Below are 27653 nucleotides of genomic sequence, written 5' to 3'. Positions count from 1 at the left end.
TGAGGCCGGGATTTTTCTGTGTGGAGCCTGCATGTTCTCCCTGTGTTTGCGTGGGTTCCTCCGGGTACTCCGGCTTCCTCCCACCGTCCAAAAACATGCAGTTAGTGGGGATAGGTTAATTGATTAATCCAAATTGCCCATAGGTGTGAATGTGAGAGCGAATGGTTGCCTGTCCCTGTGTGTTAGCCCTGCGACAGACTGGCGACCTGTCCAGGGTGTACCCCGCCTCTCGCCCTATGAAAGCTGAAAAGGACAAGCGGATGGATAAAAGTGCAGTTTTGTTTTTTTACTGATTTAGAAGCATAAATCTTTGCACAGGTGATGTTTATATGCTGATTACTGATTTTCTGGATTAAAATGTGAACCAACGCATATTTTAAAAGGGTTGCATGCTAAAATAAATAAATAAATTAGGCGAGGAAAAATCGACTTAATTTTTCCAGCCTCAGTAACTTTAACATCTGCTGCAATATCTACACCTCTGATGAAATCTCACAAGTGTTAGCTTCATTTTGATACCAAGATTGTTTACACAGTGTTTGTTTCAGAGAAATACTCCATTCATTTTGGGCATGTCATTTTAATGCATACAAATTACTGAGGACCATTTTGTCTTTGAATTCAGACACCCCGAGTCCTAATACACACCCAGGCCAGAGGATTTGTTTTCCCACTGAGATCTGACGTGTTTGTTAAAATTATTTTAGCGGCGTTCATTCGGACTGCAGCAGATACTGAAGCTTTATAACGGGGAGATACGTGCTTTAGAAGTGCATTCAAAATATTTGTAAAAAGAATAAAGTGATAGTGAAAGTTTGGAGAGTGGGGGAGATAGCACTTTCGTTTGACACCCCACCTCTCGTTACTTTGCTGCGTTAGTATCATGTTAGAACACAATATATGGTGAAAGAAAACACCTAAAAAAGGAAACTGGGAGAGATTAAAATAAAGTTTAATTTAGGAAATGTTACGCAAAGGATTTCAGTAGATTCATCTAATCTGTTTGGTTTCGAAGCAAATAAACGTTTCTTTTATTCCCGTGTGCCCACTAAGCTCTGTACCAGATTCCCTTAGCAACAGTTACTAGGGACTTTAGCACGGAATCGGATCCGCACTATGAAGTGACGTATCTTTACCAGGTGATGGCAGTAACACTCCGCCAAATACCTCTACGAAGAAGAAGTCCTGCTCTAGGGTTCGTTTGTACGGTCCACACTCCACACCAGTTGGTGGCGGTAAGGCACCATTTTGCTGTTTGCCAACCGCCAATAAATAATGATAAAAGGAGGAAGAAGAAGAAGTCCTGCTCTCGTATTGGTTCAATAGACGATCTTGGGTCATGCTGGTGTATCATTTGGATTTTTAAGCTCAGCGGTGCAACATTAGAAACTCGAAAACAAGCATCCTATCGTTCGACTAGGAACACCAGCTTTAGTCATTACATGAGACAAAGTAGGTACGAACATAGAATAACAAGATTCCTATGAGTTCATAAAAGTATTTTATCCTCCGGGCAGTTCTTAGAGCACATGACGACAGTTTGGCAGTTTAATTGAATCGGTCTGGGTTGCTAAGCTAACGCGAAGTGAACATTGTAGCGGTAAACTGAAGGTAGGTTAGTTAAACTGGCTTTATGTATCGCTACCCCACAGGGTGGGTGCATTGTTCCTATGGAAACTCAGTTACGCGTGATCTAACACCATTTTATCACTTAACGTAATCAAACTAGACTTATAAGTAGGGCTAATGTGAAGCTAAACTGAAGCGGCATGTCAGCTCACACGTGAATTCTCCACGCTTTCTCTGACAGTCGTCACTATGACAAAAGTCAGCAGCGATAGCCGTGAATATGGGACGTTATAGTTTACTTCAAGCTAGCCAACTCCCCTCGTTCGGGCTTACTGATCTATAGGACATCGCCACAGTGTTCTATATGCCCTTAATATTACCTGAAGCATGTTAGCCGTAGTATACGTTACATAAAGGCATCCAAAATTAAAAATGCATAAGGAATGCAAAAATCTGCCCCCATTGTGGCTGGGCTATGTGTTCAACGGCTGTCTCTCAAATATAACATATAATTGGAACACAATCTGACAGAAAATCTGGGGAAAGAAAACCCCCAAAACAAAAACAACTGCAATTAATTGAGTTAACCACCAACACAGATATATTCTTCCAGTCACCCAATGCTATTCTTTAAAGATTAAGCCATAAAGACACAATATTTCTAAGTAGTTTAATGCCAATCTGAAACTTGTTCTGTAATTTAAGCAACTTTCACAACCCAGTTTTCCAGTGACAAAAATTTGGATTTTCTCCACTGTGTATACAAAAAAGATCAAAACTCGGGATTGCCTGTGACATCATATGTCCCTACTGCAGTAAAATTGCTTGAATATGTGCAAATACTAAGTGATTATAATATGAAAGGATTTTCAGAATAATTAATAATAATTGACTGTGCTTTTTTCTCTTGTGCTTACAGTATTAGGGCTGAGAGTGGACAGTTTCATTTCCTGTAAAGTGACTGAGGATGATATGATGGCTGTAGGGCATCCCATTCTCCTGTCAAGTCCTGATACCTTAGTGTGAACAATCTGGTGCAGCCACATTTCTTCCCCCAGCAGTATATGAGAAAATGACGGAAAAACACCTTCCTCCTAATGAACCAGAGACTTAAGATTCAGCTTGAATTAGCCACGTATACTTCACACCTGAAAATATCTAAACCTGCCACAAAACCACAAGTCAATGTTTTCCTGCTTACCACCATCCCAGATGAGAGGCCCAGACATTTGCCATGGCAGTAGTGGTTACTGTTGGTCTGGCTTTATCAAGAACTGGTTATCTGTTTAGTTGGAGTTGACCTTGAAAATCATCAACTTTGGGTCAGCAAGAGGAGGAGGAGCTTTCAGCCATTCATTTATTAGGGTTTCTCAACTGTTAAATTGTTTACTGTGATCATTCAAAACTCTGCCACAAAACCAGCCTTTAGAAATAAGGACGACGTCGCTGGATTTTACCATGCCAACCAACCAGTCCTCCCCGTGGGGTGGAGGGAAGCTTGTGGCTTGTTCTAGTGTAGATCATCCCAACACCACAACCTCTGTAAGTGCACAAGCCAAGACAGTTAGAGCCACAAAAGTGCCTTATAGTTATGTCTCCTTTGAGCTATCCAGGAAAAATGACCAAGCCAAGTCACCAGTGGTTGCTGTTTGTGAAAAAGGCGATGGCACCTTCACTGCTGTATCAGATGGAATTCTAACCCCAAACAAACTGCTGGTACCAGGGCTGAAGCAGACTGGCTGCAGCCTTACAGAGGCCAGTAACTCGTCCTCTGTGCCCAAGATGGAAAACCAGGTTGGCCTTAATGTCCAGCTGCCAGATACCATGCCAAAATCTACATCGCTTGAGAGCTCTCAGTCTGCAAACATTTCAGCAGTGGAGAGTCATCAGGCCGCCACAGGTGATGCACTTATGGGACTGGGGACAGTGTCTCATCAAGATCTGTTGATTATAGGGAAGCAGGCTTCCCAGCACACCAAGAAGCTGACGGTGAGTGCTTTTCCAACACTGATGATCATTTCTAGGAATTTTTTGGGTTGCAACCAATTGCTCATGCCATTGTTTAAATGACTGTGTAGTCTACAGCTACCTTTATATTTTTTCCTGTTCCTTTTGTATTTTTGCTTTGATTTCCTTCCTGTGTAAGATATCTTTATTATAATATATATACATACATAAATAACAGACCTGTTTTAAAACTCTTTAGGTCTTTACCAGTGAAAATATGATATGGCATTACTAATTGTGTTATTTGCACATATGCTTTCTGACTTGGCAGGGCCAATATGAGCCAATACTTAGCCCACATGTTGATTCATTCCAGTATATTTTCCATTCAGTTGGTAGAAGTACCGGGCATAAGAATGTTTAATGGCTGGATTTAAGCTTAATTTCTTTAGTCCTTGCAGTCTGGACGTGCACCTGGGCCACCAAATAATCTTTGTCTGTATTGAAAAACATTGACTCACACAGTGGGAAAGATGGTTGCAGCTAAATGGCTAGGTTGGAGTGGGGAGTATATTGTGTTTGTAACTTGTTCTGGTGTGATAAACACAATTTTGGGGGGTTTTAAGAACAAGGGAGATTTGTTTTCAACAGGATGTACCTGCTAGCTTAAGCATAACCAAAAAATCGTTTTGCTTAAAGTTTGTCAGATATTTAGTTTTTAGTCCTTGCAGTGCACTAAAAACTAAATAAATAGTTTTTAGTGTCTCATTAATATACATTAATTAGTGTGTAATTACATCGTCCAACAACTGTTGTATTCTCCTAAATCCAGTAAAAAATACATGTGAGTGGGTGCTGGTTTGATGAAGCTGCCAAGCTGCCCCGGAGGCAAGTCACAGACAATATATTGCCAAAAGTAATCACTCATCCATCCAAATCATTGAATTCAGGTGTTTCGATCACTGCCATTGCCACAGGTGTATAAAATCGAGAGCCCGGGCATGCAGAGTGCTTCTTGTCAAAGATTGGCTTGCTCTCAGTGAATTCCAGTGTGGTACAGTGATAGGTTGCCACCTGTGTCCAGCCATGAAATTTCCTTGAAACTAAATATTCCACAGTCAACTGTTAGTGGTATTATAGCAAAGTGCAAACGCCAGGGAATGACAGCAACTCAGCCACAAAGTGGTAAGCCACGTAGAATCACAGAGCGGGGTCAGCAGGTGCTGAGGTGCATAGTGTGCAGGAGTCACCAACTTTCTGCAGAGTCAGTTAGGGGTGGAATATACTCGGTATACTGCGAGTTTTTCCACGTACGATGGTTAAAATGGCTTTATCGTAGCAATCGAGGGTAAGTTGCCATGGAAATATTTAAGCTGTCTGCACCTAATCCGGTCTTTATGTGATGACGTGATGAATCCTGCTGCCGGGTCCAAACTATTCTGCGTTTATTAAGCCATTTATTAAGGATATATGAGTATCTTGTTCTATTTAATCTGAACAAGCCCCTAAAAACAGTCAGTGATCACTGTCGGCCTCTGAGTTTTTATTACCACTGTTCATTTTAAAGCTCAGTTTTTAAACCTTACGATGTAACTCCAGCCCAGCCCATGCAGCATTATATTAATGACTAACCTGGTATTGTGGATCGATTATCTCAGTTGTTCTCCTGACTGAAGTTTGGTCCGTTTACAGCATCCTGCCATGCGACTACATTTGTCTCTAACCATCAGGAACCCTCACGTTAACTTTTATCGCGTGGAAAAAAATTAGAGTTCATCCTCCAGCTTCACTGTGTTTATGCTATGCTAACATAGCTGTGTCGCTAGCGATCACATAGCACATCATTATATACCAGCTAGCCCAACTTCAGTAACCCTACAAACGTCACTGCTGTTTAGTTTTCTGTTGAAAGTAATAGGTACATTTTAATCTTTCAGAAATCTCTCAGTCAGAACATGTTATATCATGTTTAGGTGGAACCTAGCGAGCTAACTTCCTGCTAACTTCTAACTCTGTTAAACTTCATAAATCCTGTTTTCATTGATGCCTGGATGTTAAACTTAATAGTTACACCTGGTAAAGCAGCAACACTGATCATTTTATTAAAGATGAAAGAATTTAGACAGTTTGTAACTCTCAGTGATGTCGCAGTGTTCGTTTGACTTTGGGACCTGAAGTGAAGTTTGGACCTGGAAACAGCTGATGATGTAAGGCTTAAAGACCGGATTCACTGTGAGTTATTTTTCTCTCACACCCTGCGAATGCATCATTAATCCCCCCCTCCCAACTGGAAAATTTTCTACCTGTCACACTGTGTTGAGCATATGTATTTATACACTACCAGATAGGAGAAAATTTGACAACAGCTGGAGTTTCAGATGGAAACTCGAGGGAATGAGACTTTATGTCGTTTGGATTTCACAATGAGGATGTCGAACAAAATGTGATAATTTGCAAAACATGCCATAAAACTATTGCTCTGATTGTTTGTTTGGTAAAGGTCTAGTGCTGACCACAGAGATACTGTGACAGTATTGTCGTTTGTGAAAAAAACCTCTTGTGTGGTTAAGATAAAGCATTTCAGTTCATTCTGATTTTTGTAATGAATATGGGATGGTAGATTTCAATGAGTTTACCAGTGCAATTTTAGGCACTATATGGTTAAATGTAACATTTGTTTTTGGAGGTTATTTAAACATATCTCAATGTTAGATTTTCCTCATATCGTCAGGCCCTAGAGTCAATTGCTACAGACATCCTAATTGGAGCAGATACTGCGAGCCAGGCCTCCTCATCCAATAGGAATCAGAACACTTTATTAATCTCTAAGGAAATGATTTGGTTACAGTTTCTCTAAAAATAAGACAAAGACATTTAGAACAGTAACAAACTGAACTAACTAAATAATACAATATATTACTAAGTTACAAAATATAAGAAATATCTGTAATATAGCCAGCTTCTGTGTCTGACCTAACAAATACTGCACTGCTAGAATGGTCAAAATTTCCTATGAACTCGTAAACCTTCCCAGCCTTCCCAGAAGAGTTGACGGTGTTATAGCTGCAAAGAGTGGGCCGACATCATATTAAACCCTGTAGATTAAAGGAACCAATAAACCGCCGGAATGGTCACTTCACTCACCGCCGCAGCCTCGTCCCATCGACACTTGTATTTATACTCGCCATTGATCTGCAGGAAGCCGCTGCAGTATTCTCCTGAGTGACGGGTGTGGCCACTCAGACAATATTACCAGATAAACACTTATAAAGAGCAGAAGTTGAACTTTGTCAGAGTGGAATACAGCAAATAAACCATTTGGACAGGTGTTCACATGTCCTCTGACAGAACCTCTGAACAGCCGTATACCACTGTAAAACTTGGATATGGTTATCAGCAGAGTTTCCTGTGCAATGGCTGCATGTTTGTGGGTAAAGCCCATTTGGAACATGCTTTGTCCTGTACATTGTATTCTGTGGAGAGTTGTGTGTTGTACAAGTTGTATGTTGGGTCTTTTAGTGATTTTGAAGGTATTTAAATATATTTTGTATACAAAAATTTTGATGTGGGTTGATGGAGAGAACTCACTCCCATTTTGCAGCTGGAAGTGAAGTTGAGTCATCAGTAGTGAGCAATAACTCGTACGATAATAATTAAATGCAGATGTAATAATAATTACAAAGATTTAAAAACTGGGATTTAATATGTGGCACACTTCAACTAATGAAATTTAAGGAATCAATAATTCCATTATTTGATATGTTCTTGGAATAAAACAAAATTTCTATTGTGAATAACATGTTCCAGATTTTAGACTTTTAAAGCTGTTATGATGCTTAATGCTGGAACTCACGAAAGCCAACTTTTATTTCTACTTTTCCACACAGTGCTTGTTGTAGGTGCAGCCACAACAACCATCATGGTTTGTCTTTTAAAGAGTTTGAAAACTATTTTCATGGTTTGTTTTTCCATAAAAATGTTTGACATGTTTAAGTCTAGTGATTTAAACCAATCATTGTAAGGGGTGTATTAGGGATCAGTGAAAGCAAATATTTTATTATAGGCAAAACCGTAATTTAGCCATCTTCAGAAATATACCTATAATTATAGGTAAGCTTTATGCAAGTCTGTCTGATATTGTTTTGTTTTGTTTTCTCCGTAGTGTGAGGCTGCAGACTGTTTCTCTTTGCCACCAGTGCCTGATATGTGCCTTAGTCTTTGTCAGCATCAGGGGCCAGCTGTGGAGAAGGATGCTTCCAGCCTCGACAGCACAAAAGCAGAGATGAGAAGCACAAGAGGAGAAGCAAAACCTACACAGAGGAGTTATTCAATCCCACCAGCAGCAAAATACGGTCAGACACACAACAGCAGCACAACTTTGTTTGACATTTCTTTTGACTGTCAGCTCCTTGTGAAAGGTGTTCCTCTCACAGTTTTGGGAGCAACTACAATCACCAAGTCCCAAAAAAGAGCATCACTAGATCTAACCAAGCAGATCCCGTGTAGTCTGCTGGGAAGAACCCAGCCCACATGCAAAAGTATCAGTTCCTTTCCAAACAGTCCCACGCCACCTTTGAAATGTGCCAGTGACTCAGAAAAGCCACCTCCACCAGACGCTGCTGCAGGTAATCAGAACTTTTTGTTTGCTTGTACTACACCCATACTAAAGGAACCCAGGAAGTGGAGATTGTCTGGGTATAGATATGAATATGGATAACAAGCTAATTTAAAGGTACAGTTGTTTTTTGAGTTTTATGAATAGAACAGCAAAGAATATTGTACTCCTAAATGGATTGATGGTGAGATCAATTAACTGCATCTTCCAGCTAACTGACTGATTTTCATAAACTTAAAATTAATCCATTGAACACTCATATGAACCGGTTTGTGGGAGCCACCGTCATACCATCCTGACTAGGTCAGACGAGATGGATATCGCCGTTTGGCCTAATTGTGTTTTATGAATGAGACTGGCCACACTGGGAAAGGAGAAGATTTGTGGGTGCTTGTTTGCTATTGAGGCAGATCTTATGTTTGCGCGTTCAGACTCGAGATATGACAAAATATGTCATCTGAGAAGGCGTTCTCTTTCCCCATGAAGTAAAAACGTGAAGCAAGGAAATGATGCGGATTGAGGATGGTTTGGACCTCAGACTGTGGAGATATGGAGTTGGCATTGGTTGCAAAATCGTCACACTACTAAGGCTGTTGTTACCCTGTTGATGCAGCAATCAGCATAGCAACTGCAATAGACTAGTGCTGGGCGATATGGAAAAAATATTTATCACGATATGAATTATTTTATATCACGATAACGATATATATCACGATATACCACCTGACCTGTGGTCATCTGGAAAGTATTTAGTCTGTAAACAGCGAGTGGAGAGGGTGCAGTCTTTGTTTTGAGTTACCGTAAAGCATGTCGCAAATCCGGGTGCACGTAAAGCAGCACCATGTCGCAAAACCACAAGAGTTATCATTTTTTTATACTTTATTTTCTCTTTATTAGCCTATTTGCCACAGGCTATTTAACCCTTTAAGACCTACCATAGAACCAAGTCCGCCAGAGCTTATCTTTACATTTTACATGCTGTAGTGCCATTTGTGGGAGCATTTCAAGTTGCTATACATCAATACAACCGTTATAGCCCAAATTTTAATAATATGTATGCATTAAGTCCATAGTAACTACATAAATTGCAAAAAAGTGCAATAAACTACAAAAAAAAATGAAAATCGTTTTTGTTTTGTTTTTTTACATATATTTCTAGTTAGAGAAATTTAAGAGGCTTATCCCTCAAAACTGTAAATACAAAAAAGTTGCACAAAATAGTTTCCAACCACAAGAAATTTATTTTGAGTGTCTTCATAGTTTTATTTTTGAGATACACTAATTTTTATATACTACAGGAAAAATGAAAATAAATATTATAATGCATCAAAATAAACTATTTCCAACAGTGTCATTTGAGTTCTAAGCATCCCAGAAACGATACAGAAAAGCATAAAGTCAAACATGACTTTTAAAAACTACATTTTCCGCAAAAATGACATCACTTCCGGTTTCGGACAGGTAATGGCGGACATGCGATAGTTTGCGCTGACTTATATTCCAACGTAGGAAGTGTTATGAACAGCTGATCGGATCGGCAAAGCCTGTTTCTGGAATATTGTTTTTGTTACTGCAAGTCTGGAATATAATGTTTTTGTTGCTGGAAGCGCTTTTTATGCAATTTTTGCAAAGCTATATGTGGAAGGAAACCGTGACCTAGGGCAAGCTAATGGCATAAGAAAGTAAGTACAACTCCTACGGTTTCATATGCAAAAAAAAATTATTGCGCTACCTTACGTGGTTCCAGTTCTACAGGGATTTAAAAATAGTTAGGCAAAACGGAGTGTGCCTGCTCCGACCGGTTGTAAAGGGTTAATGATAAATTTTATGTAATAATTTATAAATTTAGGGTTAGAAACGATAGAAGACAAATGGCACGATAGACACTTTTCTATCGTCCACACGATATATATCGTCATATCGCCCAGCACTACAATAGACCCAATCTGGACTAGGGCTGTGCGATATGACCAAAATCTCATATCCCGATATAAGACATCTATCGTCCCGATAACGATATAAATCACAAAAATTTAACATTTTCTGTAAATTCTGCGCCCATTGTTCATCAGTGGGCTAGTTTTAGTCATTGTGCAGATGTACTGTTTATAAGGTTGGAAACCTGCAGTCAGCTGAGACTGAAGAAGTCACCTGGATGAGTGACAACTCGTTTCTCCCACTGATGCTACGTCCAGATGAACAGAATCAACCTTTGGGAAGCCCAAGCAAAAATGTTGGACTTTTAACTCTGTGTCTGGGAACCTTATACAAGTCAATACAGCAGCATAGGTCGTGTTTTACACAGGCTGTCTTTGGTTAATACAGAGGTTCCATAAAGTGTGGGGCCCGCACTTCATTCTAAGCCAAAGACTAGAAAATATGGTGAAGCATATCTTCCTTTTGGCTTCACCTGCACAAGTGCCAAGGTAGGTCTCCCCTGCAGAATTGGTTTTCCCTGCGTCGGGAGCACGCACTGGGCTCTTCAAATCACGGACAAACAGAATCCCACATTCTTGATTTTTAGTTCACAAACACTTGTTGTAATGACTAACTACTCCTGACATTTTGGAGAGGTTAGGGGGGGCAAAGATTTTTCTTGTAAAATAAAGGGGGGCCTAGCAAAAAAAAGTCTGGGAACCACTGGGTTAATATGTTTCCACCCACTGTTCTTTGTTTAAAATGTTGCAAAAAAAAGTCACAAATTTTTAAAAACACATACTCGGTCAGCCATACCCAGGATTATGATTCTTTAGATATATTTTCATTCTCAAGAATTGAATATCCTTTAATATCCTTATTGAAACAAAGGCCTTTTTATTTATTTATTCATTTGTTTGTCTGTTTTTCTTTTAATTTAAAGATTTTTAATGGTATACACATTTCTTGATTTGGTATGAGCCCCAGTTTTGTATTCACAGTACTGTGTAGTTATGTAGCACAGTCCTACATAACTGTAGTTCACATGCAGATGTTTCCTCCTGTCCTGCAGGAGCCTTGGTGGGCTCAATGACCAATCAGATTTCAGCCATTCACCTCACAAGACAGGGACAGCCAGCCTCCACATCAGATTTCTTTCCATCCCCTTCCTCTCCTTCACCGACACAGGAATCCCTGCTTGAAGAGACTCCCCCTCCCCCTGGGTGAGAATCAGCTACATTACATTTCAGGTTTCCCTCCTTCACATCTTTCCTTGAGTAATTACACTTGATTTTGCTCAGCCCAGAGCATGCTGCACAGGTGGGTGTAGAAGAAGAGGAGCTGGCTGATGAGCTCGCCTGCAGTGATGACGGTGAGGCGTTTAAATAAACTCTATCATACTTGTGCTGTAATTAATCAACTGGTCAGTTTTCTGTTGATGATATTATATGACATTTTGTATAATTATGTAATAATATAGTACTGATGAGAACATTGTTATTTGTTGTTGAGTCAGACAGCTCATCCATCACTGGCACTTCATCCGGAGGGTGCATCACTTTCCCCGCCAGGTAAGACATGCAGTAACCATACACACACCATCATTGGTTTATTTACTGTGACCTTCATAGAACAAATATTCTTCCAATTCCAAATATGGTTCTTTGTCAATTAAAAGGGAACTAAAAGTAAAAAAACAACAAAAAACACCCAAACATGCTGCACAGGCATATTTGCTTAAGCGATATTTAAAACCTAACCTAAACACATTCTTCAGCAGCCACATCCTTTTTTAGTGTGCGCTCACTCAAAATGTGAATCTGTTGCCACAAGCATGGCAGCAGCATTGTGGTACAATACTGTAGACCAGCGGTCCCCAACCCCCGGGCCTCGGACCGGTACCGGTCCGTGAGTCGTTTGGTACCGGGCCGCGAGAGTTGAGGCTCGGGTGTGAAATGTATGGTTTTCAGGGTTTTTATCGGTTTTCAGCGTTATTTTGTTATCGTTTTTATCGTTAACTCGGTTTTCCTGGGTCTTTTCACGTGTGTTATGAATAAATCTTAAAATAAATAAATATTTTGTTGTATTTATCCGCGACACCTTAAAGACCGATCCGTGAAAATATTGTTGGGCATAAAGCGGTCCGTGGCGCAAAAAAGGTTGGGGACCGCTGCTATAGACGTAGCAGTTCAGTGGTGTCAAAAAGAACACGAAGGCTCGTCTTGTGTTTGCCAAAGCACATCTTGAGTTTTGGGAAAATATTCTGTGGACTGACAAGTTTGCATTCTTCATTACATCCATCTCATAAGAACATCATCATACCAACAGTCAGATATAGTTGTGGTAATGTGATGGTGTGGGGCTGCTCTGCTGCTTCAGGACCTGGAGGTCTTGCAGTAATTGATGAAACCATGAATTCTGCTCACTTTTGCTACCCAGCCTTTGTGCTTGATCTCTGCACTTTTTGGTAGCGTGTTTATCAGCATTTATCAGAGTAAACAGGTGTTGTAATCCTCCTTGTGAGCCAGCCGTAACACTGGCATCCAGTGTCCTTACGTAGGAGGATAATGATCCAAAACACCAGCTCTCTGAATCACTGAAGAAAATAAATAAATCCATCACAATAATGGTTTTGCAGTCAAAGTGTGTACTTAAATCCAATTAGCACTTTTTATTTACTTGGGTTATCTTTGTCTAATATTACAATTTGTTTGATGATCTAAAACATGAAGTGTGACAGGTATGCAAAAAAATAAAAGTAAAACCGATTCAATGACATAAATAAAATTTAAGCACCAAAACAGTCTACGCAAGTTTTTCCCGAGAAACTTTAAGTAATAATTTATTTAATACTAGTTTATCAACAGTAATGATTGCTTTCATCTCCTCATCTGCTGACACAATTTTGTCATTTATAAAATTAAACTGAATTGGAATAATCCCAGGTAGAAATGATTTTTCGTCTGCTTAAAGCCGTCCTTCATCACCGTGTAACTGAATCAGTAATGTCCAGCAGTTGTGTCCAGAATATCTGAAAATACTGAAATATCAATCCTTCTGATAACAGATATTCATGTTCTAGAATTGATTTTCGTATTAAAATATCAATGTTTTAGTCATTTGAGGGGAATTTCTAGTTTATGATTAACATGAACACAGTGGAAAGTAACTATATTACTGTGATAGTCTAAAGAAATTGTCTCCAACCTCCTCTCCTAACTGGAATACCTGAAGTAGAGAAGACGAGAGCAGATTCCAGACGGGTTGTTGCAGAAATCCTGTTAATTCCAAAGTATTTCTCAACTTTTTCCTGCGGCTGGCTGTTATTGATTTACTAAGACTCGCAACATTAGTGGCTGTAGATCCAGCACCTCCTTCCCATGTTATGCTGCTCTGCCACAGCAGTTATTTGGGATACATATGAGACTGTATACCACCACAATTACAGCAGTTCCAGTACTTCAGTAACCTGTACTTTTACTCTGACCTTTAGCTAGCTTTTTTACCATTTTCCATACCATACCAGCTTTATTTATAAAGCACTTTAACCACTTTAATTTTCATCAGAAACTTTTAAAGATTTGAACGTTCCTTTCAGGACCTGGTGCTTTCTGATTGGTCTCCTAAAATAGTGTCAAATGTCCGTCTGTCCATCAGAGCTTGTGAACTCTTTCAGTTTCTCTCACTGTATTGTTCAAAGGGGCAGACAGCTGGAGAGTGGTGGAAAGGTCTGCAGCATTGTGCATCATATTGTTATCCTCTGTTATGGCGTGAACAGTAGAACTGCCTACCAAAGACTAGGAACTGATTCTCTGTAAAACCACTCTGGATCAGGACTGCTATTGTCACATTTTTCCTTTTAACCCATCCAGCTGATTGGTTTGTGTTCATCTAAATAGACTGGCACTCTAAATAGAATAACACCCCTCCCTGAAAGCTAAAGCTCCTGTATGTCACAAATCCCGTCAAGCTTACCTGTCATCACTGGAAGAAGATCTCTGCTTCCTATGACGGTCATGTGAGTGTTTTGGCATGTTTGTCTGCTCAGGTTGACTGTATATCATTTAACATGTCATTTTGAACTAGGGCTGTTCGATATAACGATATATATCGGATGACGATATAAAAACGTCTATCGTTTGTTTCATGGTGTCGCAAAATAAACTGTTTACGGCAATATTTTTTCATGGTTTTGATGGTCACTGTAGTGGCTATAATCATTTGTTAAAGTTCTCTCTTTCTCTTATATTTAATATAACCACACTACGGACGGACAAGAGCCTGTTTTTATGCGTTGTCGTTAGCAACAACGACGGTAAAACCATCGCGTGTCCGCTTGTTTATTTTCCACATAAACCTTTCACAATAAAGCTCAAGATCCTGTTGAGACTTTTCAAAATAAACTGAATCACGTGAAAGAGTATGCAGAGAGTTTACGGATGAGAAGCAAAAAAGAGCCGTCAGGTGCTAAAAATAAACCTTAGACTCAAACGTTAGAACAGGCTTTTCCCCGCAGCACGCCGTGTAATAAATACTCACAAAGAAAACGGCGGCCGTTACAACTTATGTATAAAAATGTATTGTTTCATGCATCGGTTAAAACACTGGACTCCAGGTACACGACGCCCAGCTGGAAACACTTCACGCAAGTCGAGCTGCTCGAGATTCACAGAATTTACAGAAAATGTTAAATTTTTGTGATTTATATCGTTATCGGACGATAAATGTCTTATATCGGGATATGAGATTTTGGTCATATCGCACAGCCCTATTTTGAACCACCTTTGAAATACTGTCCTATGAGATGGTGTACTTGCTTGCTCTCTATGAGCAGAGGAGACTTGACATTACAACGGTGAACCAGATGCCAGTGTCTCGTAGTTAGAAGTTGGCAAACGTAACTCTAACCATGAGCTGTGGGCATTGGGATGATGTTCATTACTTTGTCTTTCTGTCAGCGTCGAGGAGCCAATGTCGTTGGGACCAGGAGACAGTCCAGAAGAGCAACCAGCACTAGTTCCCAGTTTGTTTCCCCGTATCCCTCCGACCCTCTATTTCAGCACCGCCAATGAGAAAGGTCAGAGTTGTAACTGTAATATAATAAGTTTACTATCACAGATCATTGATCTTCAGTTATTTATATAACTCTGCAACTTATAAGGCCCTGTAACTTCTTCATTTATATCTTTACAACACGTCCACATTATCTCGTTTTTGGCTTTTTTCCTTTTGGGTCACCAAACGTTTGGTTCCACAGCTACAGTCACTGCCCGGGGCTAAAGCAGCATGGAAAATAGCTAAATCCTCTAGATATGTTTAAGAAGTATTTTTAGACTCCACAGTTACTGCGTTGCAGATATTTACAATACTTGTTTGTCTAAAAAATGTTTGCTCTTACCTGGAAGATTTGCACTTCTGGTTAATTTACGACTGAATTCACACTGAATCGGTCTAATTTGTGACTTGTTAGCTAATCAAAAAGTAGTCAAAAAAGCTTAAGTTTAATATTTATTTATATTGTTTGTTTTTTAAGACCTATTTGAAGACCTTAATTACATTTTTTCAATAATCAAATTTGTGGCACCAGGGCTCGCAAAATCGCTAGCCCGACGTCTAGCGATTTTTCCAGTCGGGCTTCCAGAATCTATCCCTGCCCGTTGGGCTATCATAGGAAGGAAAAATAAAAAAAATAAATAAAAACGCGCGTTGCAACTTCTTATCTGGTGCGCGTCTTTTATTTTGACAGCGAATGCGCACATGCGGACCACTTATGTGCACCCGTGTAAATAACATAATGTTCTGCCGGGTGTGTTGTTGGTTTCCCTCGATTTCTGAGTCGACAAGTGCCTTTGTTACTGGGACCAGTAATTTTAAGAAAGGCCCCCATTAGAACCCATGAGAAATGCAAGAAATGGATTATTGCTCAGTCTGCAAATAACATACTAAAAATCAACCTGATAAATCTGTTTAGAACAGCCTACTATGTTGCAAAGAGTGAACTACCACTGGCAAAATTTAGCAGTCTTTGCAAACTTCAAAAAGCAAATGGCCTAGATCTTGGTTCCACTTGCCTCTTACCTGTGATTTCAGTGGAAATTTCAAATTCAGGATCTGACACAGACTGATTCCTGTTGTACAGTTCTTACAAGTTCATAGAAATTTCTGTTCAATTACAACCAAGTATTTGAGTTGATGATTGTAATTTTTATACAATATTGTAATTTGTGTTTCAACAATTTTTTGATTAATGTTTTGTTTCCGTTACAATATTATACATTAAAGTATAATATTGTAACGGAAACAAAACAGGAAACAAAACATTAAAAAAATTGCTCCCTTTTTTATTCGGGCTACTTAAATTTATTTTGGGCTACCAAAAACTGAAGAGTCCCTGCCCGAAGGGCTACCAGGGATTTTGAAATTTTGCGAGCCCTGGGCACTTTATGCTGTGTTTAACATGGCATACACACAACATCAGATCAGCCTTTGGAGTCATGTTAGCAGTGAGAGCTGAAGCAGCTGAAGCAGCTTGCTTTTCTGTCATGTTAACATCCACACACCTGTACAGAATGCACACCTGAGCCCTCGACAGATGCTAACCTTCTGTGTCAGCTGACAAACAGGGAACATCAGTGGTTTGAGCAGCTGTCACCTGCACAGAGTGAGGGACACCTACGCAGTCGTACTTGCATGCAGTTCTCATAAAAACCAGCAGCACATAGCTTTGGATGGCACTGTGCATAGGTCAGATGCTGATGGGTGAATTCAGGCCTGGAACAGAAAAGGAGCTTAGAAAGCAGGATGAGAAGGAAAGTGTGGCTGCACTGTTCAGCGCTTTGTTTGTCATAACGTGTGTCTGAAGGACCAACATCAGCACGAGCAGGAGAAGCCCACAGACATGTTGTTAGTGACTCTGTCCCCTGGTGACCGTAAACTGCTACAACACGTGGAGATCGGTCTGCAAAGCTGGCTGTGTGCTGGAGGACCAACCATGCTCCAGCCTTTACAGTCCATCAAACTTTTTTACAACTTCCTGTTACAGTAAGAGGGACACAGACAAGCCACCCAAATTCACACACCACCTGAAATATGCTGTCTGTCATTCATACCTACAGCCATGCAACACTACCAGAAACCAACCAGTATTGCCAAGAAAGAAACTTTGAAAGATCTGCATTAGTTTCTCCAATACTTGTAGGTTGCTGGTTAGTGTGACTCTCGATACCACAAGTCTTTATGTTATGGTTGGAAAAAACAGTGTGTATGTGGAACAGAGCACTCCAGACAAGTGCATAACACCAGCAGGCTACACTGTCTTCAGAGTAGGGCTGCCACAAACGATTATTTTGATAGTCGACTAATCAGATCATGAATCCATTGGACGTAAAACGTACAGCTTATTGCACCAGCAGCATCTGCTCTTATATAACTATCATTAGCTTACAGCTTAAAGTGTTTCAGGTATGTGCCAACTAAAAATAAAGACAAGATGATAGTTTGCAGATTTGCAGATTGTCTCGGTGGAGTTTAATAAACTCAGCCGTCTGCTCCTTGCTATCTAAAATATAACAGGACACAGGAGTAAATTCTCGAGCATCTCACACTTCTGTTTAATCAGTTTTCTGTTTGACGTTTATTCAGCTGTGTAAAAACTATAACTTTAATCTCAGCCAAACCGATTTACTCAGGAACAAATAAAATACTGAAAAAAGCCAAACAATAACATTTTTAAGTTATCTAAGAGACTTATATATCATGTTTAACCTGAGTAGCCAAAGACCGCGGGGGTTTGAAAACGATGTGCCGGGAGTCCGCTGTTCTCGCGGGCTCGAGTGACCCTTGACCTTCCTGTCGGCTATCGAGCTGGTGGGTAACAGACGTCTCTGAAAACTTTGGAGCACTTTTGGAAATATGTGATGTCTTGATGAACCGAGCAGATATTTGAAGTTTACACAGCGACATTATCACCTGAAAATATCTTTAAAGTTTATTTTGTGACCCAGAAAGAGTAATAAGAGTGATATTAAAACTAAGCAGCTGCTGCCATTGCTGGAAACTGGGATTGGCTGGGCCGTGCTATGAATTCTGGGATATGGTGGACCACGAAGGATACACCCAACCCATCCTTCAAATCTGGGGAAAAGGAGGACACATTTGACAGCTGCATTTGTCGGAGTCTATGAATTTGGACAGGCTTTGCCGCGTCACCGTAATCGGCCTTCAAATGCGGCCTCAGGAGGATGCGGCCCCTGAATTTGGACAGAAGACGTTTAACGGCAGCTGGCATCCTTGTACATGCAGTGCTGCCACCTTCTGTTTCAGTCCCTTATTACACTCTTAAATCCTGCTACTTATTCCTGTGTCTTTCAAGATCTCACAAAGCTTCAAACGACGCGTTGACTGTTAAATTAGTCGTCGACGATCGTGACTAGTCAAGTAATCGTGGCAGCCCTACTTCAGAGCCTACATTAATGCTACGGAGTAAGATAAAACCCATGACAGAGGAAGAGGTTTACTCATCAATCAAACGTGGTGCATTGTTACAAGAGTAATATTCAGTGATCTGTAGATTTCCGGTCTATCACAGTATGTAGACCATTGTATGTGCCCAGAAAACTCCAGCATACTTCTGTAGAGCCCACCCTCAGATAATGAGGATAACCCAGTCAGAGAACAATCCTTTGAGTGGCTCTCTCACTTAGTTTTAGCTCTCTCTGCAGTAGAGTAGCACTTCCTGTTCCTCTCAGAACACAGAGCACACTCTCCTGCCTCTGTACCCTCTTAACAGTGAAAACCCTCTCCTGTCTGATCATTTCCTGATAACATTTACAATAATTGATTACACAGCAGTGGGGAATAGACTTTATCACAGTAGATGTCTTTCTGAAATCACTGTAACTAAGTTTAAGAATATAATCCACCCACTGTTATCATCTTCAATGCCCTGTACCAACACAGAGCAGAGCAGCTACCTGAACGCTACCCCAACACATGTTGATTATTATGTTAATATTGTCGGAAAGAAAAGCGTCTGGACTTCTTTAAGTTGCTTGAAGACGTTTCACCTCTCATCCGAGAAGCTTCTTCAGTTCTAAGGTCAAATGGCCGAGACTCCCAGATTTAAACCCAGTGGGAGTATCCCCCCAAAGAGGGACAAAGGACCCCCTGGTGATCCTCTAATCACATGAGTCAAGGTGTGAAAGCGGGTGTGGGACCTAATCAGCCAGGGTTTCGGGTGAGCTCATTGTGAAACCTGGCCCCACCCTGTCATGTGAATTCCTGAGGTCAGATGGCCCAGGATGTGAGTGGGCATTAAGGCGTCTGGGGAGGGAACTCAAAACTGGATTATAGATGGCAGACAGTTGGTGTCGTAAACCACCGCCTCTGTTCAAAGATGGTCGCTCACAGTGGACATAGATGGCCTCTTTCACTCCTCTTTCAAACCATCTGTCCTCTCTGTCCAAAATGTGAACATTGGCATCCTCGGAAGAATGACCTTTATCCTTAAGATGCAACCACATGTTTTGACTGCTTCCTTTACGTGTGTGTGTTCCGTCCAGACGCTTTTCTTTGCAAACTCCTTTGACTACGATGACCTGGATGACTGAGAACCTTCACAGACGTTAATATTGTCGCTTCTTCACTGTGTACAACTCTGGATATTGTATTTTATAGCATGTGTTACCCATTAAAAGAATGAATCGGTGTGTTCTTTGCAGTGGAGCTGCTTCCTGCAGAGCAAAGGCGACTGTTAAAATGGAAGATGAGCACTGTAACTCCTAATATTGTCAAGCAAACCATCGCCAGATCACACTTCAGAGTCACAAAGAGTAAGTTGTTACATGTTGTTACATGTTACACACAGATATTGCTAAAATTGGTTCTTTCTCTGGGATTAGCTGTGTTAGTACAAGATTACTTTTTTCTTAAATGATTTGTGTACAGTTAAAACGGCGTTTTTCCTTCCCACTGTCGCCAACGTGCTTGCTCATAGGGGTCATATGATTGTTGAGGTTTTCTCTGATATCTTTGTATTATTGTGGGGTCTTTACCTTACAATATAAAGCTTGTTGCTGGAGCTGTTCTTGGTGCTATATATTTAATTTAAATTAAATTGAATATTTTGCATTGATTGTGTGTCTGGTTCAATTTCAGATGTCACTTTAAACCAGACCAGCTAAATGCCTCATTAAAGTGTATATTTATGATTGTGGGCAATACAAACATTAGATGGTGAAGAATTTCAGTCTAATATTTAAAGGCTAAGATAAAAAGGTAACTCCTGACCCTGGTTGATAAACATGTGTTTTCACATAGAAAGCCATGACTGGCTGGGCTGCTGGGGACACCACATGAAGTCTCCTGGCTTCAAAGCTCTTGGAGAACACCAGAAGGTCAGCACCTGCACATGGACTACTCTTGATAGTACGCTGAGAAAGTCCAGATTTTTACTGTACTTCTGTGTATTTGTGTGTCCCAGCTGAACCATTTTCCAGGAACATTCCAAATTGGGAGAAAGGACCGGCTGTGGAGGAACCTATCCAAGATGCAAGTCCGCTTCGGCAAACAAGAGTTCAATTTTTTCCCCCAGACCTTTGTTCTTCCTCAAGACATCAAGCTGCTCCGCAAAGCCTGGGAGGAAGGGGGCGCCAAACAAAAATGGATCATCAAACCTGTATGTTCAGTTCAGAGAGTGTAATTTTATGTACCAAAGATCTGCAGGCAAGTCTGTGAGCACCCATTGTAATAGACAGACAGCACACTATCTGCCAGATTTACTTAGCAGCGATATTAGCATAAAAAACATACACAGTACACATGAATGCAGAAGCCACCAGTTCATTTCATCGACTAAAGGAAACTAGCTGCTCAGACGGAGCGAGTAATCTAATAACAGAAATAAGACAGCAGCAGGCTTTCACTGTCTTTGTGGAAACAACAATTCAGATGAACTTCCCATTACAGCTGAGATGGTTTGTTGTTGTGGAGATGGAAGCAGCTTTTCTCTGGATAAACAAACCAGTATACTGGTTTATTAAAGTCACAAACACCTACGGGGCAACAAACATGTGCCACAGACAAACAATACATCTGTCTGACGCACATTAGCTTTATTTTCTTAAGATAATTAAAAATGTTATGTTATAGATTATAAACAGGTTGAACTATGGAAAAAACATAAAGTGTCATTGTATAGCTCTGTGTGTTGGCACTGTTAACACAGAGGCTTGCCTGTAGTCTGGGTAAAACCACTGTGTGGATCCACCTTCACATATTACACATGATTTATATATGAATCGAGTAAAATATGTTTTATTTATGTTTTAGTTTATTGTTATTACTTGTTTCCTTTCTTTCTTTTTCTTCAATAGCCCGCATCAGCCAGAGGAATAGGCATTCAGGTTATCCACAAATGGAGTCAGATGCCTCGTAAAAGACCTCTACTTGTTCAGAAGTGAGTAGCCCAGAGTAATCCTTTAATAGTTTAGAGCTCAGCAGCCTAAGTAACTCAATGTTGGTGCATTAACATGCTCTAACTGGATGTTTGCAGGTATCTAGATAAGCCCTACCTCATCAGTGGGAACAAGTTTGACTTGCGGCTCTACGTCTATGTGACATCTTACAACCCACTCAGAGTCTATATGTTCTCAGATGGACTGGTTCGATTTGCTAGCTGCAAGTGAGTTTTCCACCACGTTGATCGTGCCACTTAAATTCACATGGAATGCATATGAATGAGATTCAGTGATCACCCCTCCATGCCTCTAGGTATTCGTCTTCCATGAAGACTCTGGGTAATAAGTTCATGCATCTGACCAACTACAGTGTCAACAAGAAGAACTCTGAGTACCAGACCAACAGTGATTACAAGGCCTGCCAGGGGCACAAATGGTAACACAGAGAATCGAGCTGAAGCGTGAATTGTAGAGAATGTGACCTTTTGACCTATAGACACAGATGTACGGCTGAGTTTTGTCCTGTTGAGGCGGCTTTTCTATGCTGTTCCATGCTTTTATGGAATGTAGAGGTCTGAGCGTTCCTCACTGCACAGCATACACCATGTTGTTAAGCTTGTTTTGCAAGAGTTTTCCTTGGAATGAGCCCGTTTCTACTCCTCGTCCGTTCTCTGGCTGTAGCGTTTTGGACCAGTGGACAGCTTATCAAGGAGCTTTTAGTATAACCTGATAAGGAAATACAATAGTCCAGTGTAGTGTAGAATGTCTTTGCTGTTTCTGTATGTATGAATTGGGAGGATATTACTTTGTGTTTTCAGGGCTTTGAAGGCCTTGTGGCAGTACCTTGGGTCAAAGGGAGTCAATACCACCCTGATATGGGAGAAGATTAAAGACATCGTGATCAAAACTATCATAGCGTAAGTTTGCCTGCTCAGTGACTGGCTGCAGAGACCAGTTTGTTTTTATTATATCTTTTAGCTAAAACCATCTACATCCATAAACTACTCACAGACTCGCAGACAGATTCCCACCCATCGTTTGTGTTCTAGCTCAAAGGTCTAAGTTCTTTTCCCAGTTTTAATTGCTTCACAGCTGAGTACCTATCTAGAGTAAATATTGGTATTTGATTTGAATCTTTGTTTTTATTTATAGCCTGTGCCTCTGTGATATTTCTTTAGATTGGGTATTTCAATGCAGAAATTGTGATATCTTTCCACTGAGGAACATGTCCTCAAAAATGCTCTAAAAGGTGCTAACCTCACAAACGTGCTGCACCTTTAAAGCCAAAAAGGTTGTTAAAAGAAAAAACCCCTGTATGTGTTTTCTGAAGATAAAACTGTGCATTAGGATAATGATTAAGATGCTGAAATCAGCTTCCTCCCTCCCGTGTCGTGGCCAGGTCAGAGCCGTATGTTAACAGCCTGATGAAGTTGCACGTTCGGACACCTTACAGCTGCCACGAGCTGTTTGGCTTCGACATCCTGCTGGACGAGAATCTCAAACCCTGGATTCTGGAAGTGAACATATCGCCTAGGTAACGAACGCCCACATTAAAATAACACATTTCTTTAAAAAAAACAAAAACGTTACCTTTAACTACATCTGTAACTCTGATCCAGCCTTCACTCCAACACGGGGCTAGATGTTTCCATAAAGGGTCAGATGATCAAAGATCTCCTGAACTTGGCTGGCTTTCGTATTCCGTCAAGAGAAGATGTGGTTACCCCCTGCAGCAGTGCATCCAGCTCCACCAGCAGGTAAAAATAAGACACTACCCCTCTGGGTTTTTAGCTGCAGCCTCAGAAATGACCTCGTCATGAACGTGTGCGCACTTTTTTGTTTGTAGTTTGTGTGCAGGGAATGGAGAGAGGACCAAAGTGGATCTGTCTGCTGATGAGAAGGTCAAAAGAGCCTTTTATCTGAAACAGGGTGAAGCTAACCGGGTACACACACACACACACACACACACACAGAAGGGAAGTAAAACACTAATGATATGTAGTGTTTGCTGAGTGAGATGATTAAACAGGTTTACACAGTGACTTTAATAGACTAAAGTTTAACAGTAAGCGTAAGTGCATACAGCTACATGTTAAGGTTTTTTGGTTTTATTATTTATTAATTGGTTGCTTGTGGTGGAAACGGAGTCAAGCACTGGTTTCATTATTAGCAATAAAACAAAGAAGCAGTTATGACCTTGTGCATTTCATTCTCTCTATCAGGACTTAATGCCAACAGTGTTGGATGTTTTGACTCCAGAGGAAATCCGAGTTCTGGCAGAGAGTGAAGATGAGCTGAACCGTCGAGGAGAGTTTGAGCGCGTTTTCCCATCACCATCATCATCTCGCTACCTTCACTTCTTTGAGTGTCCAAGATACCTCAACATCTTACTGGATGAGTGGGAGCAGAAGTACTGGAACAACAGGGCGAAATGTATGTGCACTGCTGTTTTGAAATAAGATAACGGTCACCTGACTGACATTACCTTTTTTTTAGGTTTTGCAGTTCAGGATAACTGTAACTTTGTCAAAACACTGTCAGATTCTGTAGTGTTCTCTGATCCCCTCCCCCATTTGGAACAGGATTGATATGTTTAGCTGAGTGATGTCCAAAAATGATGCAGGCATTATAGATATTTGGGAGAAAACGCCCACCCCTCAGAGACTGTGTCTACTTCCAGGCCACCAAAGAAACAACCATAAATCAGTAAACTGTTTCAGCATAAAACACCCCACAGATAGAACAATCCGGTATCCACATCTGCACCAAAGAGTAAATCAGTGAAATGTGGATTATTAAACATCAGGTCATGAGTTAATAGTTGATGAACCTTACAGAAACCTGGTAATAGCAGGATGATTATGTTGGTTTAAATGAATCTATATCCCACAGTAGATGTCTTTCTAAAGTGCTGTAACTAAGTTTAAGGATATAATTCACCCACTGTTATCATCTTCAATGCCCTGTACCAACACAGAGCAGAAAGGGCTTTAGTGAAGGTTACAAATGATCTTCTTATGGCCTCTGACAGTGGACTCATCTCTGTGCTTGTCCTGCTAGACCTAAACACGCAAATCAGTCTGTGCATGATTGCATTGCTCCGCCCATCAAATGGTCTGCACATATATCGCCTATCATCGGTTATTGGACTGATGATTGTTGGTTGGAAAATTTTTACATATCACCCAACCATAGTGTGTATGGTGGTAAAAACCATTCTGGCAAAATAAACTAATAATAACATCAAATAAACATATAGAAAAATTATTGCAGCTCATGCGACTCATGATTGTTATCTGTTATTTCTGATTTATTTATTTTAAGCTGTTACTCCAGTGGGCTAGGGGGCGCTAACCTTGTAGTATGCTTTGTTCATCTTCTGCTGGTCCATGTGCAACTTCACTGTTACATGTATTCAGCTGGGTTGCTGTGACTTTGGCGTGTGGCCACAGAGACAGAGGGAAGGGAAAACAGTGAAACTGCAGCTCAGGTTTGCTTTGTCTTATGTGCAGGTATCAGCCTACTGAGACCACTCTGCCAGCAAGGAGTCCATCTGGGAACCAGTGACCCTGCTCACATGGTGAGAAACTGCAGAACAATGAAAAGAAAAAATAAAACTAGAAGAGAAAGTGGCTCCTTTAAAATGCTGAAATCAGTCTGTCTTTGTAGTGGTGTAAGTACAGCTCCAGCTCCAGGTTTGAACACAACAGACAGGACGTGGTTAGCCCTTCCAGAGCCAGGTATAAGGTTTATTCCAGTAATACACCTATCATATGGAAGTTAGAGTAATAAAGGATGTGGATTTATTGCACACTGATCTCTAAGTGAACTCTGCTGCCCTCTCCTGTGTTGCCCTTCAGGGTGGTGGTCAGCCATCAGCTCTGGTCTCAACGTAACGGCAGTACCGACGAGGATCACCAGCAGTGCCTGGATCACCAGCAGTGCCTCAGCCCGGCCTCACCCACAGCCTGCTGTCCCAGCAGTTGGCCTAACTCTGATGATCTGATTTCCTAACCCAGAATACACTGAAAGCTCAGGGTCTGTTTCTTCCCATCCTCTGACCAGTGCTGTCATTTAGCCCTCACCAATCACAAGAAACAGCAAACAAACTCTGTTGGAGGGAGTGGATTTTTAGGGTTTAACCCCCTATTTTGTCTCGTTTTAAACTAAAAATTAGTAATATATCATTTGTTAAGCGTCTCGAAGGTGAGGTGATGAGTAATGGCACAGCACTGTAATTCTTGTGTCTTTAAATCTGACTGTTGGTTTTTAAAAAGACATTGTGAGCCTTGAACATCTGTGTGGGACTGGGAGCTGTTTGTGTCACTGCTAACTTTGGGGGTTTCTCTGGGTGAAGGTGTTACTGGGTGTTTGACAGAATCTTGTTCTGATGATAGTGACTTACAGGGTCTTGCTTGATGATCAAATATTTACTAAATGGCCTATGATGTGCAAATTGGTGGTATTAAAATTTGAGCAGTTTGACTTGAACTTGTAAAACGGACTGTCCTTTACACATAGTATTTCATGGAGGCTGCCAAGTGCAAGTAAAGCACCAGAATTTAGGTAATAGGTAGGGATGGGTATCGTTTAGGTTTTATCCGATACCGGTGCCAAATCGGTACTTTTGAAACGGTGCCGGTGCTTAAACGGTGCTCGAACCGGTGCTTAAAGAATGGAGAACACAAACTTATGTTTTTATTTTTAGCAGTCTCTTTTTTTCTGCAAAATGATAAGCACCGTCCAGCCCCACGCATGGGGCGATCCGTGCTAACTCGCTAATGGAGATTTACCACACCCGCAGTAGATGTGTGAGGTGTGAGGTCTTGCATTTCTCGGCTTTTAAGAAATGCTATGCGTCGCCAGGTGTTTCATCAGATTCGAGGTGTTACCTCCTTTGCACAGTATCACCTTAAAGCACTTGTTGCAGGCTGCTGAGTTTGCATCTTTTGCTGTGAAGTACAGCCAGACTTTTGACCGCTTCGCTGCTGATGTTGTTTTAAGGTGATTTTGATTCAAGAATAAACTGCTAAAAATGTTTTGGTACATCTTCTGTTAAAACTGAAAAATATCACAAGCAACGCTATTGTAACAGTGTTGTTGCTGCCAGATGTTTGTCACTACTGCATAATTATTTTCAGTTCTCTTAGTCATAGCAGGAACTTTAAAGGAGACGTGTTTGATTCTTGAACTGTACTTGGGAGACATCCTCCGCTGGTTGGCAGATGAACAAATTGATGTTGGCAGGAGAGAGAAGACAAATATGCCCAAAGTGCATTTTCTTACATTTAAGAAGCAGGTGAAAGTTCAAGTCAAAAAACGGCTGCCGTGTCTCTTTGCTGCCTCGGGAGATCCAAACGAACAAAGAGCCCCACAGCCAGACGGTTAATGCTTTTTATTATGTGTGATCAAGCAGCTTAAAGAGTTTTGGCTCAAAGGGAGCACTTTACTGCATTATTTGAAACCACAATATGAATTTCTGACAGACACAGAATGAACTGACTGGTTCTTATATAGTGCTTTTCTACTCTGCTTGAACACTCAAAGCACTGTTACACCTACATTCATGCAAATACTTGTTTCTATTCCTAAGGGCTTTGTATCTAAGACTGACACTCTGGACACATCAGGAGCAACTTGTGGTTCGGTATCTTGTCCAAGGATACTTTGGCGTGCAGACTGGAAGGATCGACCTTCCAGATTAGTATATGACGTGCTCTAAGTCCTGAGCACAGCGTGACAATGACAATAACAACAAATCTGAAAGAAAAGTCATAAAGTTTGGGGTATTTCTTTGCCCCAACCAGGCATTGTGTAAAATCGGTCAGTACAGGTAAGAGGTGTTGGTTTGGGTTTTTCCCTTTTTTTTGTCACTTACTCTGATGAATATTAAATTAAAGAGAGTTGGGCTGCTTATAAATACTAGCTTCTTTTTCACATGGTGCCTTTTGAGAAGCAGCGTGCATTCAGCAGATCTAACAAACAAATGTTTTCTGGTGTTTGTTTAAAAAAAAAAGTTCCACGAGATAGAAATTAAGGTGAACATAATTTCGGTAGTTTGGAACTAGCAGTTTTGTGGTGCTAGTCTTTTATTGTGGAAATGAGTGAGACCAATTCTAGATTGGGCGCCTCCATTAGTGGGGGTGATG

The 27653-nt window shown here is 40.7% G+C and overlaps 1 protein-coding gene across 5 annotated transcripts; it reads left to right on the top strand.

Annotated features, from left to right (window-relative positions):
* Positions 1-1353: 1353 nt before the first annotated feature.
* ttll4 (tubulin tyrosine ligase-like family, member 4) lies at positions 1354-27411 on the top strand. 5 transcript variants are annotated; one of them, XM_065472047.1, is made up of 22 exons: positions 1354-1452; positions 2489-3558; positions 7679-7868; positions 7950-8141; positions 11121-11271; positions 11350-11420; positions 11565-11619; positions 15007-15125; positions 19768-19878; positions 20366-20442; positions 20529-20723; positions 21421-21503; positions 21600-21728; positions 21818-21940; positions 22323-22421; positions 22904-23038; positions 23124-23261; positions 23351-23447; positions 23727-23937; positions 25017-25084; positions 25174-25244; positions 25365-27411. In XM_065472047.1, exons 2-22 carry the CDS (start codon positions 3028-3030, stop codon positions 25516-25518), a joined length of 3000 nt encoding a protein of 999 aa, XP_065328119.1. In that variant the 5' UTR covers positions 1354-1452; positions 2489-3027; the 3' UTR covers positions 25519-27411. The 5 variants fall into 5 exon arrangements, with proteins under 5 accessions (XP_065328119.1, XP_065328120.1, XP_063353044.1 ...); XM_065472048.1 differs by lacking the exon at positions 7950-8141; XM_063496974.1 differs by having other exon boundaries at positions 7679-8141.
* The last annotated feature ends 242 nt before the right edge of the window (positions 27412-27653 follow it).

The sequence above is a fragment of the Pelmatolapia mariae genome, linkage group LG16_19 (assembly GCF_036321145.2).
Source record: "Pelmatolapia mariae isolate MD_Pm_ZW linkage group LG16_19, Pm_UMD_F_2, whole genome shotgun sequence".
In the NCBI taxonomy this organism is placed as follows: Eukaryota; Metazoa; Chordata; class Actinopteri; order Cichliformes; family Cichlidae; genus Pelmatolapia; species Pelmatolapia mariae.
This window is presented reverse-complemented; position numbering and strand designations above follow the sequence as displayed.